The sequence below is a fragment of the Passer domesticus genome, chromosome 2 (genome assembly GCF_036417665.1).
Source record: "Passer domesticus isolate bPasDom1 chromosome 2, bPasDom1.hap1, whole genome shotgun sequence".
In the NCBI taxonomy this organism is placed as follows: Eukaryota; Metazoa; Chordata; class Aves; order Passeriformes; family Passeridae; genus Passer; species Passer domesticus.
Genome location: NC_087475.1, coordinates 87,467,858 through 87,489,238, shown reverse-complemented (window position 1 = coordinate 87,489,238; position 21,381 = coordinate 87,467,858). Strand labels below are relative to the sequence as shown.

Below are 21,381 nucleotides of genomic sequence, written 5' to 3'. Positions count from 1 at the left end.
ATTTTAAACTGGTGATTTAATATATTCACAACCCAGTGCTTTTTACAAAATTCAAATGTGTTTTTATTATACAAAATTCCACAGTGAAATCCACCAGCCAGTTTCTTACATAGCTGCTTTAAAAATAGAATTATACACCCTTTTGTAGTGTGTTAATTTCTATAGTCACTAGCTTGAAGAAACAGAAAGGAAGCAGCAATTTGACTCTGAGTTATTTACCTGGACAGGTTTTGGTTTGACCTCTATTTCTGTTATATGCCTTAATGTACAATTCATGGCATCAACAGAAGACCTGATATAGTTACTTTTGAAGCCATTGCACCCCATTAGCAGATCAAGCTCCTACTGTTGGTGGGTTTTTCTTCACTTTAAAAGGTGAATTTTCTGTCAGGTAGGGAACAAAATACATATCAGTGTTGACTTTTAGCAACATAGCATATTAGCTATGTTAAACCCATCACAGAATGAAGATCTACATAACTTTTCTTACAGCTCGTATAATATCTTTTCAGGGTGACACAGTGAACATCTGATGTGAATAATGGCACAGACTAGGTTCCCTGTGTATCATTTCACAACGGTATGTTTTTACAGTATAACCTTCTATGACCTTTAAAAGTAGATATATTATTCTTCCATATTGAAATGCAACCACATGCCATGATTTTCCCACAGTTTCCCTTAGAAATGTAAGCATTTCAGTCCAATTCTAGCTGGTTGAAATTAATTCTGCAAGATTTTTCTTTTGCAAAGTATTCACCCCAGAGATTAATTTCTTCACATTATACCCAGTTAAATATGTATTGCACATGAGAGACAAATTTCTTTTCTTTTAGTTAAACTGTGAACCTGTGGCCTTCTGAGCAGATCTGAGTAATATATCAGCAGCTGCTTCATGCCTGAGATTTCTTTTACATCCCTTGTGGGTACTAAGTGCCGGAACTAATTGACCTCATGTACCTCTCATGTCTTGCCCCACGGACTGGAGCAATATCCTAACAAAATTTGTGAGACATCCAAAGAGGTTCCTACCACATGGTCTTTGGTTTTCATTGTCAGCTGATATATATACCTAAATGGTAGGCAGGAGCACAATGGACACTCCTTGTAATTTCCATTTGGGTTTGGTTTGGTTTGTTTTTAGCTAAATTCTCATTGTTTTGGAACTCGAGGGGAATTTGCAACCAACTTACTGAGTGAAGATTGTGTTTTGACCCACTCTGGCACATCTTTGTATGATTTCAGTTTAAGAAAGGTTAGGAGCTAACCAGCTAGGTAAAAGCAAAGCTCAGACCAAACTGAAATATCTTGTGGAGGCACACAGCTTTGAGAAGGGATTTCCTAATTGGCTGATGGCATCATCTGAGCTTACTGAAAACCTTCAGGTCACAAGACCTTACAGGCCTTTTTCTTTTGAGCTGGTTTAAATTACACATCCCTCAAAACAGCAGCAGAACTTTACAGTGGCCCCTTCTAACACTGTGTAATCTTTTAAGCAGTTCTGCATGTGAATGAAGCAAGTGCAAAACAGAGCCAATTTTCCTTCCCATTCCTGTAACCCAGACCAGTACAGTGGTGCAGTTCAGGGACACTTCAATACCATCATAAAATCCACAGTTAAAACTCAAAGATTAAATTTTTTTCCTTCATTTCTACACAGTGTCAGGGTAGCACCTGATTTCTTCAGTTTTCAGGATTGTTTTTGCTCCTATGCTTTAAACTGGTGGCTAAAGTTTTGCCTTCGGAAGCAAAAAAATGAACCCACACCAATGATGATCACAGATAAAACTAGTACAGATGTTAATATAATGAGGATGTTGATTTTCCTCAGATCCTCTTTTTTACAGTCTTCTGGTCTAATGTCCTCAACATGCATTTCTTCCCAATAGCCGAAGCTCCGAATGTACTGGCACGTTAAGTGCTCCACGTTGGGGATCTGTACATTTTTGTTCTGGATCATTGATGAAAGCCAGATGTTTCCACAGCAGTTGAGTGGGTTCCCAGAGAGATACAAGTTTTTAAGTGAATTTTCTAATGCTAAAATGTTGCTGTCCTGTAATGTACTGAACCTATTGTTCCGTAAGTCTAGAACTTCCAGTGGAGTGTCACTATTCCACTTAGGCAGCCAGTTCAGCTGATTTTCAGAGAGGTTTAAATGTTTAAGGTGACTAAAACAAGGCAAGTCAATATTTAAATCTGTCAGGCTATTTCCATGTAAATGCAAGTATTCCAGACACTTTTCCAGTCCTGCTAGAGCTTTAAGTTCTATTTTCAGTCCAGGGTTCATGGAGAGATCCAAGACAAGCAGTGGAGTCTTGTGGAAGGCGCGTGCTGGTAGGATGCTCAGCATGTTGTCTGCTAGGTACAAGTACTGGAGAGCAGGAGAATTGACAAACGACACACAACCACTTTCCTCTCCAGCAAGTCTTTGCTTAGCTAATCCCAAGTGCATGTGGCAAAGGCTGATGTTATTGCTCTGTAGGTTAAGGAGGCTGAGGCTAGGAAGACTGGAAAAGATGTCGAATTGCAGGGTTTGGAGGTTGTTGTTTTGAATATGAATCTCCCTCAAACTTGGCAAAGCACCAGCATCGAGGAGAAGGTTCTGCACAGCATTGTAGCTCAAGTCAAGGACAGTCAGGGAGACCAAAGCACTATCATAACTTACTGCAAATGCCTGAAGACAGTTTTTGCTGAGATTAAGGGTGTGAAGGGACAACATTGACTCAAAGAACCCATCTGGAATGGATTTGATTTTATTATAACTTAAGTCTAAATATACAAGCTGGGATAAATAAAGAGAACTTGTATTTTTACCTTGCTTCTGATCAAGAAGATGAAAAGAAGCATCTAGCCATTCATTTTCCATGTAGTCCATTTTATTATAAGGGGATTCAGCAGTGAGCTGGATTAAATTATTTGATAAATTCAGAGTTACCAGTTTATTTACCTGAGGCAAGACTGGGAAGTGAAGCAATTTGTTTTCACTAAGATCCAGATATCTTAAACTATATTCATCATTTGACTTTGTGATGCTGAAGGTCTCAATGCTATTCCTGCTAAGGTCAAGTATCTCCAACTGCCTGAGGTTGAAATCAGAGATGCAAGTAATTGAATTTGTGGAGAGATTGAGTTTGGAAAGGCTTGCTAGAGTCTCAAAAGCACCTTCTTCTATTTCCATGATGATATTTCTCTGAAGATCTATCTCCACAAGACTGGGAGATCCCTGAAACATCTTGTGTGATATCATTACAATACTGTTGTCTGCCAAGGAAAGATACCGCAGTGTTGGAGCTTGTTGAATTAAATACTCAGCCATCCCACTGTAGAGATTGTTGTGGGACAAGTCCATTATTTCCACCTTGGGCAAAAGTCCAATCCCCTCTGTCCCATTCTGAACAAGCTCATGTAAATTATTATTGGCTAAATTTATTTCCAGCAAACTTGTCATATGTGCAAACACTCCAGATGTGATGAAGCTTATCTGGTTGAAGCTTAAATCCAGATACTGAAGGGAAGTGTAAAGTGATAATGGTATTTCAGGGATGCTTTGAATCAGGTTTCCAGACAGATCTATTTTGTTTACATTCAGATGGAGCTCGTGAGGGATTTGGTGGAGGTCTTTGTTGTGGCAAAATGCCTGTGAATTTGCCTGTCAGAAAAGGAGAGAAAAGGGGGTGTCACATGACAAATCAAAAACATTTTTGCATGATATATATAAAGAAAATAACATTCAAGACCCAGGCAGAACCTCCTCCTGAAACACTCATCCCACCACTTTATCTGAGCAGTCAGAGAGCAAGAGAAACAATCCTAACACCTCTCAGCAGCTAACAACACTCTTTTCATTTTAAAGACATCATTGACTTACAACAGTAGAGTTTTATCTGTGTTTGATATCTACTGAATGCCCTCCTTTTTGTACCTTTCTTCTGAATTCTTTTTAACAGTCCCAAGTGAAGGAGTTTTGCCCCTTTTCCATTGAAACCAAGCACCATCTCTTAATTTTTCTCCTGATGTTTAATTTTCTCACTTTCATCTCTGTATTAGATTTTTTGAACTCAAAAAATTGAGAGTTAGCTGTACTTGAAAAAGCTTCATGCTGTTGAGAGTGTGGGTCCCAAAGCAAGAAGATGGAAAAACACATAAGTACCCTACATCACAAAACCTGTCTCTTCTTCATAGTCACATGCTCAGATATTCAATCATATTTTCCTTTAGCTATGGCTTAGTTTAGTAATTCACTTTTATCCAAAATGGATCATTCAATGACTGAATTCTGATGTAAACGTCCAAACGCCTCCTGCTTTTACTACCCGTGTTCATCCTTTTGCTAAGGTAACAGTTCCTTTCTTCTTGCATGGGCAGAGCACCCTGTGAAAGCGCTCTGACAACACACACATGACACACGTGGAAAAGACAAATTCTGTAACGCCAGCACTTGAGAGAACAAAACTGTGAGGTGCAGTGAGGTTCATGTTTTTTCAGGCCAATTCTCAGCAGCAGATAGAGAAAAAAAACAAATGTCAAAATCAAATCCACTTTCCAGAAGCAAGTCTGTTTAATAGCAGCTAAGATTGAGTTTGTGTCCAGGCCAAATTTGGAGTGTGTGTTCATAAGGAAGATTGGGAGCATGAGCATGAGCATCCTTGCATAAATATCAAGCTATATTTTAGTAATAAGGAAAACATACATGTGAGGAAATGGAAAGTGAAAGGCTTAGGTGACATTTAATTTACTGGAGGAAAACTCTTGTCATTAATGTATTTGGATGTCTGGGCCATATAGTATTTGTAGAAAGATCAGAAAAGAAAGAAATAAAGAAGAAAATCTGTTGAATCTTAATTTTTGTGGGGAAGCAGGATCCAAAATACATGATGCAAAACTTTTCAGATGTTAAAGAAACATTACAAGTAACAACAATTAAAACCTATCTGTTTCATGTGAACTTTGAGGTGAATGAAGTGGCACATCTGCTTTGGAGAAGTGTGGCACTAGTCAGTCTTTTGTGAATCTCTTTTGCATAATCTGAATTTTGGAGACCACACAAAAATGTGTCAGAGAAGTACAAGTACTCATCTGAAGTCTAGATATAGTCAGACTGCTCCACAGTCCTTCCTACAATACATCTTTCCCAAAGATCCCAAGTAAATTGACTACAAAAACCTGAAACCCTTTTCTCCTCCCCTCCAATTCACTTAAATCTTCCCCAGCTAAAAAATATTAGGGAGAAAAAAAGGTAATTTTCTGGCCTCTCCCTGATAGTATTTCTTTCCTGCAGAGCCGTTGTAGAATTGCTCATTTTGAGCTAAAATATGCCTAGAATTGGGCTTAGCTCCAAGGCATGAGAAGGAAGCTTTTTTAAAATTGGTTTATGGAAGAAGCAGAAGCCAGAGTGAAAAAGCAGCAGGTACTGTGCAGCCTATGGAAGATGCCAGGTTTCTTCAGACACTTTGAGCCAAATCTCAACAAGTGTAGAGCCCCCTTCACTCCGTCTGGGAGAAAGTATCTTAGCAAAGTTCTGGTCCAACTCCTGTCAATGCCTGCCAGCCAGCCACTTTTCACTGAAGTCAATGGTTGAGAGGTCAGGCCCAGATCACCATGTATCTTGCAGGATTTTGCCTTTAATCTGCATCCATAGAACTGTCCCTGGGGTAAAAGGGACAGATTAAATCTGTGCTTGCCACTACCTGCCCTTTGCTCCTGTAATAGTTCCCCTCCCATATTTCTTTTAAAACTATAATTCTTTTCACTCTTTTGATCCTCACCGTATTTCTCATCTTCTGCACCTTCTTTACTCCCCTGAGGCTCAAATTGAATGAATTTCATCCTCATCAGGATGAAAGAAGAAAAGATAAAGCACATCTCAGTGGGATGGAGCATCTCTTTGGTGTATCTCCCTTTCTCCCACCTCTTAGCCCAATGGCTTAGCTGCCCAAGACTAGAAAGGACAGTTTTGCCAGTCTCATGTTCTGACTTCATCTTTTTTGCCAGTGCTGCCATCAGTTCATTTCAAGTCCATTGTCAAGAAGTACTGCAAGTTGAGGAGCATTTGGTCCCTTTAGTATCTGGTCCCACTTGTGTGCTGGCAAAAAATGATTCGAGAGCTCAACAGCTAAGCATAATTTGGATTCTTGTTTCAGTTCTTCACTGCTCAGCACTGGGAGGAAGCTGTCATCCATGTTGGTAAGAGCTCTAAAAAAAAAGCAGCTGGATCCAAGCCTCCTCTCGTGTTCTCCTTTGTTAACTCATGAACATCTGAACTGAAGAATTTGGGCTGCAGGAGCTTGGCACTGACCTGCACTTGTGTGATGCCCATGACCATTCCCAGAAGGGCTGCCCAGGTGGAGTCTCAGCTACAGAATCAAACCTCAGCAGTTTGCCCAGGTACCCCACATTGGCTGAACTGTAATAACTGGTCATGCACATGTTCTTGCACCACCTCAATCCAAGGTAAGACAGAATTTCCTAAAATCCCTTCCCTTCTGTAAATTATTTCAAAGCTTATCCTTTGCCAGCAAACATGAATTAGCAGAAACATCTTACTTTGGGAGGTAGAACATGATCTGCTTGAAGCCTTGCCTGACCTTGGAAGGCAGCATGAGTTAGGAAGAACCTCCTGACATTTAAGCTGTGTTTTGCAAACAAGTAGACATGCCACAACTTGTGTAATCAGTGCAGCTCACACCTCTGTCAAGGGCCTGGTAGGGATTGCTTACTTCCTAAAACCTCTCCTAGGGTTCTTGTTCAATGACAGGATGAGTGATGAGTCACAGACAGGCACAAGTTTCTGATTCATGCCTTTTCCAGGAGACTTGGGATGAAAGTATTAAATTTTGAGCCCTTGCTGTTCTAAAGGTGTTGCCACAGGGAAAGTGCCTTGTGAAACAGTGAGGCTGTGATGAAAAATAGTAATTCAAAACTTCAATGAACCCAGCAGTTAATCCAGTAGCTCCTTCTTTCTTTAAATGGTGTTTGGATTTACACGCATCTTTTGTTGGAGCAAACATCCAGCAAAGGAAGATGATCAGCATTGACATCTGCAATGCTGAGCTGTTCATTTATTTGAGATGAGCATCCCAGCCTTTGACTGCATCTTTTTGTCAGAGCTAAATTTATCTCAGTTAGCTGCTTAGAGCCTTGGGTTGTTGGCTTGATGAAAGCAGTTTATGGTGGAGTGCTGGAAACCAGCACATGTTTACTTCACAGCAGTCAGCTGGGTCTGTGGAATGGGACAAATCTGCTTGGGTTATTGTGTGTCTTGCCCAGTCTTCACTTTTCTGTGATACATGGGACCCAAGCTTCATCAAACTTCCCTCTCCAGCCAATCAACTGAGCTACTCAGTCAGGTAGATTCCCAAAATTGTTCTATATAAACTAGGTTTTAATTTCTTTGGAATTCAGGAAGTGCAGCAACACAGCAGATGGGCAGGAATGCAATGAGTTCCATAAGGGAGTTGTGTACAGTTTGTAAATAGGGTTTTTTTTCCTATTTTGGAAATTCTTGAAGATTTGTGCTAAGCAGTTTCAATATCTAGGGGAAAAAAAGGTATTTTTAAAAGCTTGTTACAGTCAGAAATACTTTGATAGGGAAGAGAGAAAGGTCAGGCCTGAATAACATTTATAATATTGTACCAGGTGCTTGCAAAAATCCAAGGAGAAAATTTTGTACTGGAGCAAGAGGCTTTGTCGCTTCTTTTTCCTCCAGCAGAAGTCAGGTGCAACTTCCCTGGCAGCAATGCTGTGTCAGGGCAGAGGAGGTCAGTCTCCCTACTATTACAAAAGGGCTGGTATAGAGGTATTTCACAGAAGATTCTTTATTTAAAGCACAAAGAACTTAGGCCTGATAGAAAGGAGTTGATTTTAGGTCTAAGTATTTTCTCTGTCTCAGTCCCAGAATCCCTCTATGGCCTTAGGGAAATCAGGTCAAATTAACCAGCTCCCCTTCAGAAAAAAAGCCAAAGATAATGACCATTCTTCCCACCTTACCCCTCCTCCACCCCTCTTATATGCTGTCACTACAAAAAGGACATAGCCTGAGAAGTGCCTGCTCCCCATCCTCTAACCCTGGAAGTCCTACCTCTGCCACCACAGAAAGTCTGGTCCTGGAGGATTTCCCTTTTCAGAGACTATGGCTGTTTGCACAGTGCCTGCAATGGGGGTGTCCCAGCCTCACTGCAGATCCCAAAGGGCCTGAGCAGGAATCTCTCCTTACCGTTTCACAGGGTGTCCCCTCTGTGGGATGATAGTTAAAGGTTCCTGTGTTCATCACTGCCAGGAAGAAGATGATGTTCAGTTTCATGGTTCTGAAGGAAAAAGCAATTATGGTTAGATTTCAAACAGAACATAGAGGTCAACACATGTGAAAGCTGGCACCAGATCGTCATCTAGTATGGAGATTGTCATCTAGATGGACACAAGCAGTGCAATAAATTAACCCATCTCTGAGCCTACTACACTTATGACTTACCTGTGTAGCTTTGCATTCCTTTCAGCCTGGTGGCAAAAGGAAGATGCAAGGCATTTAATGGGTTTGTGTGCTTCCAGATGCTGCCTAGTTGATACCCAGGCCACCCAATAAAGTCCAGATGCTCATGCTGGGCAGTGTGTCTGGCATCACATAGAAAGAGCTCTCAAATGGAAATGGTTTCTGTTTAGATCCAACCAATTAAGCTAAGGATATTAGCCACAACAGGACACCACCCTGCCAGACATTCTTCTGTCACACAGAAGATGATTTCAGGTGGTTTGTGAGTTCAGGTTTGTATTTATTACTTTGTGCTGCCCTCTATGGCTGAAGCAGCTGTCTAATTGCTGGTTTCCTCCCTTCCTTCTGCTAAGTACTGCTGCTGGAAAACCTACCATTACACAGGTTTTCCCATTGCTTTCTCCCAGAGCCACAAGCCTGAACTGTTACAATGCAATTTTCCCATGGTTGAAATAATATGCCAAAAATCTGGGCTCTTAACATCTAATTGGCCTTGTAATGCACCCTGAAATGAGAGGCATGAATCACAGAATCATGGAATCACAGAATGGCTGGGGCTGGAAGGGCCCTTAAGGATCCTCTGGCTCCAACCCCTCTGCTGTGGTTAGGGACATCTTCCTGCAGACCAGGTTGCTGGCCCAGTCATGAAAACACTATGCAAAGATAACGGGGGAGGGCAATGGATAGAAAAATCCATGTTAAGCTCTCAAGAGAACAGTCTGTCAGTGAGATTATCAAAGCCCCAGACAGGTTCCCCTTGACTGGGCTAGTGTCAGACTCGTTTTTGCCACCTTCCCTCAAGCATGTCATGTCTTGAGCTTCCCTTGTCTGGAGCTGGCTGCAGTGCTGACTTTGGCATGCTTCCCTCTCTATCTGCAACCCCTTGGGGTGAGCAGGGAACTTAGGCTGGCACTGGGGACTTCTGCGGTGTCCAAAGGTTTAAATTCCTTTCAGATGCTCTGTGTGTGGACTTTGCCCTGTCAGCAGTGTGCAATAGCACTTGCAATGCACAGACACTTTTGCAAGACAAATCTCAAACGTTTGAGGCCTCCATGAGAAGAAAAAAAAGATATATTTTTAAAAATAGGAGATTTTGATTTAATTTAGAGATGGACTACTAATATCATGCCTGTAATGAAGAGCAACAAGTGACCAGGATGACTGCAGCTTTGCATTTTCTACAACGGATGTTCAGAGAACTTTGGGAAGTTTGGATTTGCAGGGATAAAAATAGCTGAGATTTTGTTGGTTGAGCTTTTAAAAATCCCAGCTCATTTCCTCAAGCTGTTTTACCAAGTGACCAAACAGTTGTGCCAGGTGAACTGTGAAGAAGAGCCTGGACAGAAACAAATGCCAAACCAGGAGGGAAGGGCATGCACTGATTCTGCTGCTCAGGACTTTGCTTCATTAAAACCACAGACAAGTCAAGTCTGCATACCAAAACAAGGATTCCTACATCTCCTCTAACCCCAGCATGGCTTTTCTCCTGTCTTTTGAGGCTGTTGCTTTCCTCGTCTCTCACTCTGTCCTCTCCCTACTTGCACCTGTATCAGGTGTTTAGCCAACAGAACTTCCCCACCAGAAATTAACATTTTCAATTAATTGGATACATGCGGTTTAGCCAGAGTCCCTATTTTAATCACTTTTTTTTTTTTTCCCTGACTCCTCTCTACAGGAAAGAAAAAAAACAAAAAATGACAATTGCATGAAATTCACCAGGCTGGAGACTTGCTGAGCAAGGGGCTGGGTGAAGGGACGGTAGGAGATGGGAAAATTAAAACACTTTTTTCAGCAGAAAGTGATTTTCAGATTAAACTATCTGATCATGAAAACAAACTATCTCCCTGGAAGCACAGTTCCCGGGAAAACTCAAGTTCAGGAACTAAAACATAGGCATTTCTCATATTATTTTAGTGCAGCAAAAAGAAAAACAAAGCTTTTAATTGAGCAATTTCTTTCTATTGACAGTGGAATCAGTGTCTGGGAAAAGATCTATTCAATTTATGTGATCTAACAGGAGGTGAGGGTAGTTACTTCTGATAGATCTGATTGCATGATATTGATACCCCCCCTTGAATCCATCCATCATTATATTAGTAAAAGGTACAGTACTGATACAATCACTGAAATGAAAATATCTGCTTTAAAAAGATATTACTTGTTTTGAATGTCTTTTACTGAAAATTAAAGGATTTCAGCATTTTAGAGTAATAAATTGATTTTAAAGTTGAAATTATTGTATCTTTGTAAAAAAAAAAACCACAAACAAATTTATTCTGTTGTAGAAAACCTAACTTTTGATTCTATCTAAGGAAACTTATCTGCACTTTCATCAAAAATGCTTTTATCAAAATACACCAGGTTTTGGCTTTATAAATGTATCTGTGACTTTTATATAAATAAGGATTTTCTAAAACTTTATCAGTTCCAAATGCTAAGTGTTAATTCCTGTGGTGACAATCCAGATGCAGCAAAACCCTCTCAGTAAGTCATTGTTCACCCAAGGTGACATTCAAGTCAGGATCTTAAGAGTAGCACAGTAATGCTGCCATCTCACACCTCGTGCTCCAACAGGGAGAGCTCAATGACAGTGCTGATAGGAGGCAGAGGAGCCAAGCAGCCTTTTGCCCATTTTACCGGGGCTGTGAGATTTGCCCAAGGCTGTGCTAAAATTGAGATTTGCCCAAGGCTGTGCTAAGATTCAGCATCGGGGAGCTGGGCGAGTGGCATTTAATCAGTGTACAAGGCTGGTCTCTGCAGCACTCCTGGTTCAGAGCACTATAATGCAGCAATTCCACAAACAGACTAAAGTCCTGTAGAGAAAGAAAAAACACCCAGACATGTCCCCATCTTTCACTACTGTAAGCACAGAGAATAATAGCAAACCTGGCGTATGACAACTGCATTGTTGTAAACTAATCGGTGCCTCCTTAACATAAGGAATCTGACTCTGCAGTGCAAGCCCCTGATGGGTTAAATATACAGCTGTGTGGATAGAGCCATCTACACAGTGTGTTTAACCAGTTTCTCAGCCTATCCATAAACACAGTATATTTTATTTATACGGTACCTTCCTTGTCCGTGTTACTTTTAAAAGGCTGCAGCTCTAAGTCGCCAGAGCCCCCATATCTCCTGCAGTCAAAAGCTCAACTTTCCAGCATGCTCCCAGGTTTGCATGCATCTCCACATACCTGCTCTGTGGCTGGAGGAGGAGGAGCGGGAATCACCTCTGCTTGCAGCCTTCTGTCTCACAGACTCTCCCAGCAGCTTTTCCAGGGCAAGTCGAGGAAGAGTTTACTTAGGGAAGTCATACCTCTCTTGCATGCCAGCTGACTAAAACTCTGTGAGCTCCAAGAGAAGTTTGAAGTCACAGGGAAAAAAAATACTCCCCATAGACCAGTCTGTGAATTCATTCCTTTGCAGTCACGATCCCTTATGTATTCCCAGGCTCCCACAAGCGTGTGAATACATACCTCCGTAATTGTTTTAAAATGTGTGTGTCCTATGCGCTTCTCTTTATTTTCCATTTCGTCCATTCAGTCTTGGCTTATTTCCTGCAGCTTCTCAGCTGGTAATTATGCTCCTCTCGTATTGACACATGAAACAGTGAGTAAATTCCACAAAAAGATCCTCTCTGCAGGCTTTGCAGACACGTGCTTGTCTCTGAAGTCATCCGTGCCTGTCCCACAGCTGTCAGCTTGTAGATTCCCAGGGGATGGAGTGAATCAGGGGCACTGAGCTAGTCACAAACACAAAACTCCACATCCATGCAGAATGGGATGCACAGGAAAAGGGTATATGGGAGGGAAGCTTCACAGTAGGGACAACACATATGTTAGGTTTCCCAACAGCTCAGCTCTGTCTCTGTGGCAGAGCAGTGGGATGACCAAATGCACCCTTGGGGGAAAGGATAAATTCAATTTAATGCTTGAATGGGAAATAATGTAAATGCCTTCCAGAAAGGGCAGTGGGGTGGATTTTTCTTTCTTTTCCTTGGATGTGAAGCTCTCTTTTATTTCAGAAGCAATGCACTTGTGTAAACCTGTGAGGTACCTGCACATTGCCTGTGTTGTCTCTTTCTGCTCTGACGTGCCCTGGTAGCAGGGCAGGGGTGTGTTGGCATCTGCATGATAGTTTACAGCAGTGCAAACCTCTGAGTTTGGCCAGCTCCACAGTGGCTGTATCAGGACCAAACTGAGTGTTGGGTTCACCATCCAGGCCACAGCCCTGCCTGGGCCACCCTGCCAGAGAGCTCCAGCAAGCATCAGTGACCAAAGCAAGCTTCCCAGGGATCACTGCAAATCTTCTTCCCTGGATGCATGAAGAATATCTGAACTGAGTCAGTTCCTGCCTGGAGGAGAGTTTTGCCTTCAGTGTTGTGAGTTTTCCCCTCTTTGCACTGACATCTGCCATTATGGACAAGGAATTTGGGTGTACCAAAAAAAAAAAAATAGGAAGATTCTGACTCCCCTCTACTGGACAGCATCAATTCTGTCCAACTTTCCTGGATCTGTTTACTAAAATCAGATAAAACGCATGTCCTTTAACAGCACGTGCCAAACAACTTGGTGGATTCTAGTAAACATATACTGGCTCCTCTGCCACATGTTACTGTTCATTCTCTTTAGCACATAGCTCCTGACAAGGTCACTTCAGATCTGCACCACACTGTGAGATTCAAGATGAAAATGTCTGGAGATGTGAAAGGTGTGGTTTGTTAAATATTACAATGAGTACATTTTGCACGTGTTCTGCAATAAGAATGTAAAAAGGATAATCAATTTAAAAGTAATGTGTCCATTATGGGAAAGAAGTAAAAAATAGTGATACATGTTCTTAATTATACTATGTTTGACAATGAACAGGTATAGCTGCATATGCATATTTTTATTTATACAGTACCTTCCTTGTCCGTGTTACTTTTAAAGGCTGCAGCTCTAAGTCGCATCTCTCCTGCAATCAAAAGCTCAACTGTCCAGCATGCTCCCAGGTTTGCATGCATCTCCACATACCTGCTCTGTGGCTGGAGGAGGAGGAGGAGAAGGAGGAGCGGGATTCACCTCTGCTTGCAGCCTTCTGTCTCACAGACTCTCCCAGCAGCTTTTCCAGGGCAAGTCGAGGAAGAGTTTACTTAGGGAAGTCATACCTCTCTTGTATGCCAGCTGACTAAAACTCTGTGAACTCCGAGAGAAGTTTGAAGTCACAGGGAAAAAAAATACTCCCCATAGACCAGTCTGTGAATTCATTCCTTTGCAGTCTTATGTATTCCCAGGCTCCCACAAGTATGTGAATACATACCTCTTAACTGTTTTAAAATGTGTTTATCCTCTGTGTTTCTCTTTATTTTCCATATTTTTTAAAGGCCAAATGGTTTAACAATTAGTAGTAGAACTATTTCTCATTGACCTGTCTTGGCAACAGAAGCAGATCTGGAGGAGTTTGCTTGTGTACAGCAGCTCCAAAGCCTTATTGAGGACCTCAGAATAGCACTTATATGGAACATAGGTGGTCCAAAAAAATGCAGCACAGTATCATTGAGTGAGCACTTGGTCTGAAAGCCTCAGTGAGCCTGTGCTGGGTCTCAAGCAGGAGTTCACTATAGCTGTATCTTGTGGCACTGTGCCTCATGACTATGGTGGTGCTATTTGGTTTGGCATCAGCTTGACACTGATGGCTTGATGTCCATCTCTCACCCAAGGTGCACCTCCCCTCACAGTCCGTGCTGCCTTATTTTGCTGGGACTGACAGAGGGATGTCACCAAGCAGATATTGTCACCCCTTCTGTAATCACACCAGGGCAGCCTGATGACCAACTCGATGTCACAGCAGTCAAGCCTGGAGGATGGCTGCATTCATGCTGTTCAGAGACGTGGGGCCAGTTGTATTATCCAGGTGGTGCATGGCTAGCCAAAGAAAAATGGCCTGTCACAGAAAGGATAGGAAGTCTCCTGATGATGGGTTTCAGACTTACATGAAAGCAGAAGAAATTATTCACACAGATGCTGCTGTTGCTAGATGTCTGTCTCTGGTGTGTGGGCTGTAGAAACTTGGGTCAACCAGTGGTTGATACCCAGTGACACCTGAGTGCTGATGCTCCTCCAGTTGTATCTCTCCCAGTAAAGGTACCTCTCCCAGAGAGTGATCCCTGGCTGGATCCATAGAGACCTATGCCTTCTCTAGAGCAAGCTGACTATTTCCCAGTGTGTAGCACTCAGATATCTGGCTCTGGATGGTTCCCTTACAGCCCTGAATTTGTTTCACTGCTAGCTTTCTTTGAGAATACCTTGAATATTGTGGGGACAGTGTTCAAATCTGCTGTGGAATAGTGTGGGAGGACTGTGTGGAGCAGAAACAACCAAACCTGATGCAGGCCCTGAAGAAAACCACAGAACTACACCCATCTTGGAGGGAACAAGCTGGTTTTGTGGGAAAGGGTGCCCTTGGGCGAGCTAACCCTCAGCGGTATTGACACAGAGAAACTGGCTTATCTGACAGCATAGACGAACCCAAGCATATCCCATGAAAAAAACCTGAGGATACCAGGAGGGACACCACACCCTCAAAATTTGTAGGATCTTGCCACAAAACCTGCTTACAAGCACCAATCCTGCGAGAATCCCTACTGGTATCTGCCATGCAGAAATCCTATACACCCCCATACCGAGGCAGCAGGACGTGGCAACAAATCCTACTTGGAAAAAAAAGCCACAGGTCAGTTCTGGTCACACAAAGTCAACCCTGGGCCCTCTCCTTCCTTTCTAACTGTCACAGAAGTCCCATTCTTCCATGGAGAGGGTAACAGGCTGGGTTGGTGGGGCTGGCATGGAGACAAGCAGGAGTGCATGAACAGAAAGAAAAATTCCCAGCTACTGAGATCCTCCAAGACATCTCTGCCAGTATAAGCATCTTTATCTTGAGCTGATGTTAGCCCAGTTGCTTTTTTAGAAATTACACTAAATAAAACCCAAAAAACCACAACAAAACAGCCAGGAAGAGAACTGGCTGGTTTTAATAACTTGCAGAAGATTAGAAGTTGACCATGTGCCCACTTCACAGTTAAAATAAATCATATCTTGTCAACAAGATGCCTATCTTTAATTATAAATTCTATTTTCTCAGCCTAAACAAAGTTTGATTTTCATGTTCTATTTCTTCTGGGTCTGATTGTAGCCTCTTCTTTTTTAAAAAAACCATGAGGAACAAGGGTTCCAAGAGCTTTGCTCTAACCACTCTTTTTCTGTTTCTGCTGGTGTTGTTGCAGGGAGTTTGTTGCTGGTATGATGCTTCACACACCAGTACCAATGAAGGTGATGAACTGAACAGTGAAGTTATTCTGGTCACCAGGTCAGCTGTGATTCCTGTCCCATCTCAGCCCTCATCACATGGTGCCTGCAGATCTCAGGAGCTGTGATTTTCACTGAGCTCAAAGAAGATGTTGCTCTTGGCATTTCCCCAGACTAGATTTGTGTCAGTCCCCTTTGTTACCAACAATAACCCTCCTCAGGTCCAGATGGCATGGTAAAAATGGATGTCCAGTTCCCATGGGATGCTCCCCACTTACCAAACCAGATGTAGCCAGCTGTGAAGGAGTTAGCTGCGACCATGTTGTGATGCAGTGATTTGAAGGATGGACAAAGTCCTGGCTCATCTGATTACTCTTGGATGCCAGGGTCCTCAAACACTGCTTGAAGCCTAGACAGACAGTGCCAGAAAATTGAGCAAGAAAGCAAAACACACATAATGGTGCAAAAAGACATTCATGGAACCTTTGGGAGATGTTGTACATCACTCGGAGTGGCAGATATGGGGGAGATTCCCAGCATAAGCAGGTATCACCAGAGGATATAGATGGGGTGACTTTGGTGATAAGGGTCTTCTTCAGAGTCCTCTGAGAGAAGATAATACAAATAACTTTGGAGAAAACAGTGTCTGTTGAAGGGGACTGCTGGGGCTCATGGCAGTGAGGCAGTAAGAGAAAAAAGAGAGGGAAACCATGTGGGATAAATTCCCAGACAAGTAAACTGGTAAGACAGGAGCCGCAGAGATTATCATAACTGGGGAGGAGGTGAGGGGGTGGGGGTGGTTTGAAATGGTGCAAATGGAATTTGTGTTTGTATTAAGGGGGGCCCAAAAAAATCTCCAGGCTACTCTGTCTTATTTTTCCAAACCCTGCGGTCCTCAGATGTACACCACCCTTCAGTGAGACTTTGAGCTATGGCTTGCAAACAAAGTCAATAGGTGAACATCTCAAAAAGACAGAAGTAATGGCAGAAGTTTTCTGCCTTGCACCTGCCCTGTTCCAACGACTGAAGGTACCCTGCATCCTACCCTGAGTTTTGAAGTGTCCCTGGGTGTTTTCTGCCCTCTGCTAACTTCTCTGCATCTTCTGGCCCATGCTTGAAACATCCCAAAGCTTTATCAACAGGTTCAGGAAACTGTGCTGCTTGTGACAAATCTGATTTATCTTGAAATGCAAACCAAAGGAGATTGATGTGGTTTCTCTTGTAAATATTTCCTATATTTCTGCTCTACCACTGCAACAGCAGAAGTATCAATGAATCAAGTGGTGTGGAACAAGTTGAAGAACAATTTGCTCTGTCTTCTGTGTTAATGGGGCTAAAGATCATGTTTCTCTCTAATGCTGCTGCTTAATTTTAAGTGTGTAATAGCATCCATTCTTCCTCCTTCCTCTTGTTTTCTTTTGATTGGTGAAATGAAGAAAGTTGGTCTCTCTCCCCTGCATTTTCACTCCTTACTATTGAATCAGACCTTACAAAAATGATTCTTATTGGTCAACCACCATTTAAATAATGAGTTTTCTCTTTTCGTTGTCCCTTCTTTCCACCTCTTTACTGTGTTTTCTTTGGACAGGCAGTGTTTTACTACAACGAATCTATAGTGAACGGATTACTGGCATTATATCTATAAAGCCTTGAAGCTGATCATGACACAGGTAATTTTCAGCGCTTGCAAAAAAGAAAAAAGTATTTCACAATAGTTAGTGGAGAGTATGATCTACACTGTCCTTTGCCCCTTCTGGACTGTTTTTTAGGCAAATGCCGAAAAAAAAAAAAAAAAAAAAAGAAAGAAAAGAAGGTTGAAATCATAGAGAGAGAAGAAATGAGTTAGAAATGCTCTATTTTTGTCATGTTCCTTACACCCTTTGATCCTTCCCACAGCCCTCTGATCCATCAGTACGTCATCACTTACTGAAATCATAGGGTTTTTTTATAGCCCACAGTGGGATTCTGGGTTATTTCCAAAATGTCTTTCCTTACTGCTCAGTGTGTTGGCCTTTCTTGAATAATCTATCTCCCACCCCCAATCATGTATTTTGGACTTTTTTTTTTTTCTTTTAAGGAGAAAAAATATTGAAACCCTTACTTAATTCCTTCAGGGTTCTTGCTGAGCTACAACCGTACATTATGAGAGTTCCTGTGTGAAGTGGTTTAGGTGGAACCTACTGCTGGAGAAGGAAGGTACCTCTACCATTTAACAACCCTTCTGAACCAAATGATGAAGCAAGGAGACCCGGGGGATATTGAAGTCATTTCAGTGGAGACAGAAAGCAGACATAAGGCAACAATCTGAAGGGAAAAAATCCTGCTCCTCTATCTGTTTGATTGTTCAAAACACTGTTAGCATAATTTGCTTCTGAGCATCTCCTTCCAGGTTTTAGAACAGGGGTGCACCTCAGATAAAACTTTTAATCCAGTGCATGGGCTACATATCTGGAAAGTTTAGTGCATTGAATGGTGAAATATAGGCAGCACAGAAGCATGATTATGCTCAAACATGTATCACCTGCCCCCTGCCAAGCCCAGGTGGAAGTAGTGATGGCACTGAAGAGCTGAGCAAACTCCTGGTCTCCTTTTTCTCATAAAAATTTGTAATTCCAGAATGATGTCACAGGTGAAAAAGACAAGCTGTATTCAATCAAATGTAGACAGCTGTAAGGTTGGGACCTATCAAATGAGCCACTGATCTTGATATCCTCGACAGCTCAGGGAGGGAAATGAAAGCCTGTTTTGCTCATGATTCATCTAATTGTCCAGCAGATGAGTCACCTCCATAAGCTCTGACTTTCTCTTGTGAAGATGAAGGGACTGGTGCGTGACTACTGCAGATTCAGAATTAAGGGAAATGAATCCCTCTTGTCATCAGGAAACAGAAAACTGGTTTATTCTGATGGTTGTGAGTATACATCCTGCTGGAGTAAGTCACAACTTCCCAGCCTACGCTGGACATAGCAATCCGTTAAAATACTTTCCACGTTTCCTCAAGTGAAGCCACTTGGGGATGGTATAGTAGGATATGCTACAAACGCTATAAATGGTTCTGCCATTCTGTTGTTATTTTGAGGGTCTGACATCCACCATCCCATTGAGCAAAGCCCTGGGCAGGATTCCTGCCCTGAGGGGCCTCTCTGTGCCCATACATTTTCATCTCCTTGTACACAATTGTAAAGATCTTTGTTATGAAACTGGGATAAAGCTTCTGGATAAGATTGTCCACCCTTTTTCCTCCTCACGTTGAAGGCACTGGGTTTTAGACAATGATCCTTATGGATCTCATGACCCATAATATCAAAGGTCTGCCTGTGCCATATCATAGCCATCTCCTGGTTGGAGGTACATACTTTAAAGGATATGCTTTCTGGCATCAAGGCTTATGTGTTTTTATCCTCTCCACAGTATGAGTGAAGAGAGAAGCTCTTCTTTGCTCATTGCACCTTTCCAAAAGCTCCTAGGACTCAAGACTGTGAGAGTGGACACGCTGGTTCATATCAACACTGCTAAATTTAGATCTCAGGCAAACAAACAAAACAAAAACTATCCATCACACAGTGAAATACGAGATAGTTGAAAGGGTTGAGATTCAGGACAAAAACGTTTTAGCAGGGTCTGTAGCAATAGGATAAGTGGTAATAGTTTTAAACTAAAAGGTGGTTGTTTTGGATAGTAGGAAGATGCTTTTTGCAGTGAGGGTGGTGAAACACTGTCACAGGTTGCCCAGAGACGTGGTGGATGCCCCATCCCTGGAGACATTCAAGGCCAGTCTGGACAGGGCTCTGAGCCACCAGATGCGGTTGAATGTGTCCCCACTCATTGCAGGATGAGTGGACTGGATGAGCTTCCAGCCCAAACTATTCTATGATTCTGTAATTCTGTGATAAGAAAGTCATTGGAGATGGTAAAAGAAAATGCTGGTGATATTCTTCTGCCCACTGGGCAATTTGTTCATTGACATGTACATGGAAGAACAGGACAATTAATTTTCATATTCTGTGCCTGCCCTCTGGTGGTGAATGGATGCTGCTTAGTTGAAAGCATACAAATATATTTATATATACACATATGTATATATACATGGAGGCACAAATGCATTGGCATATACAGCATAAAATGCTTACATCTGAATTAAACCTTGAATTTGAATATTACACATGTGATCAGTAGTTAAAGGTACTCATTGGCTGTGGTTAGTCTTTTTAAGTTGAAGATTTTCCTGTGGTTGTGTTAAAATTTGGTTTAGTTAAAATACTTCAAAATGACAATAATAGGAGTTATAGTGAAATATTTGCTTCAGCTTGAGAGACCACCAAGGCCTTTTCCTCTCCATAAATAATCTCTGCATAAACTGGGTGAGCTGTACAAAAAACAAGAGCAAAAGGTTTTTCCAGGACCAGTTCTTACAGCAAATAAGGGACAGCAAAAAGGATAACTGCTGCAGCATGGGTGTTCCTTTCCCTATACAATGGCAATCTGGCATAGCAGGAAGCCACAGAGAGACTGGCAAAAACTTGGAAGATACATACTCACAGAATCACGAAATATTCAGAGTAGAAAGAATCCAAATGTCCTTGAGTATGACTCAGGGATTAAATCTACAGCCCTGGCATTTTTAGCACCATGCACTAACCAGCTGAGCTAATCTCAGTACTCCTTCACCCTTGGTAAAATTTTTTGGGGTTTAGCAAGGTTTCAAGATCCTATTTGCATTCATTTTCCATTTTAGCTGCAAAGAGCAGAAGGATTTGCCATGTAGCCTTTCACAACTCCTGGAAAATTCCAGTACCTGGGCACGAGAGAGTGAGAATAAATGCATTTAGCACTGCAGCTTTCAGGACTCACACAAATATTAGAGGTATTGGCTGAACACAGTGTTCCAGCATTGTCTCTTTGGATGACCAATTGCAGTGGGAAGGGCAGCAAAGGTGATATTCACATTGATGGCCTTTGTCTATGCCCAGAGGGAAGTGAAACAGAAGAACTTCCCATCAAAACCTTAATTCAGCACTCAGTGTTTGCAAGTGAAACCACAGATTTCCCCTCAGGAGAAGGGAGAACAGCCTTCAGTTATTGGAGCCATTGAGATCTGCAAGCCCTTCTATAGATTGTTATCCTGATTACAGATATGGCATGGAATTTGTTTTGAAACCATGTGCAGGGATGGGCACACTGTGTTTCTGGGTCCCTGTAGCATTAGACAGCACGGGTATGATGTCCATAGTCACAGGCTCCCCAGGGATGTGGCCATAGCCCCTCCAGATCCCTTTTTGTTGAGCAGTTTTCCAGCCACTCCTCCCCCAGCCTTTAGCACTGTCTGGGGTTGCTGCAATGAAAATTCAGGACCCGGCACTTGGTCTAGCTGAACCTCAAACAATTGGCCTCAGCTCATTGATCCAGCCTTCCAGATCCCTCCTGCCCTCCAGCAGATCCACACTCCCACCCAAATTGGTGTCATCTGTGAATTTACTGAGGGTGCCCTCCATCCTCTTGTCCTGAACATTGATATAGATATTAAGCAGGACTGGCTGCTATACTGAGCCTTAGGAAACACCACCTGTGACCAAGTGGATTTAACTCCATTCACCACCATACTCTGGGCTCGGT

At 42.2% G+C, this 21,381-nt stretch overlaps 1 protein-coding gene across 2 annotated transcripts; it reads right to left on the bottom strand.

Moving 5' to 3' along the window:
* On the bottom strand, positions 1-12,274 carry LOC135294491 (transforming growth factor beta activator LRRC32-like). 2 transcript variants are annotated; one of them, XM_064409819.1, is made up of 3 exons: positions 11,959-12,274; positions 8,213-8,303; positions 1-3,649 (listed from the first exon to the last, which is right to left on the bottom strand). In XM_064409819.1, the coding sequence occupies exons 2-3, from the start codon at positions 8,297-8,299 to the stop codon at positions 1,709-1,711; spliced, it is 2,028 nt and encodes a 675-aa protein (XP_064265889.1). In that variant the 5' UTR covers positions 8,300-8,303; positions 11,959-12,274; the 3' UTR covers positions 1-1,708. The 2 variants fall into 2 exon arrangements, with proteins under 2 accessions (XP_064265889.1, XP_064265887.1); XM_064409817.1 differs by having other exon boundaries at positions 11,677-12,273.
* Between the last annotated feature and the right edge of the window lie 9,107 nt (positions 12,275-21,381).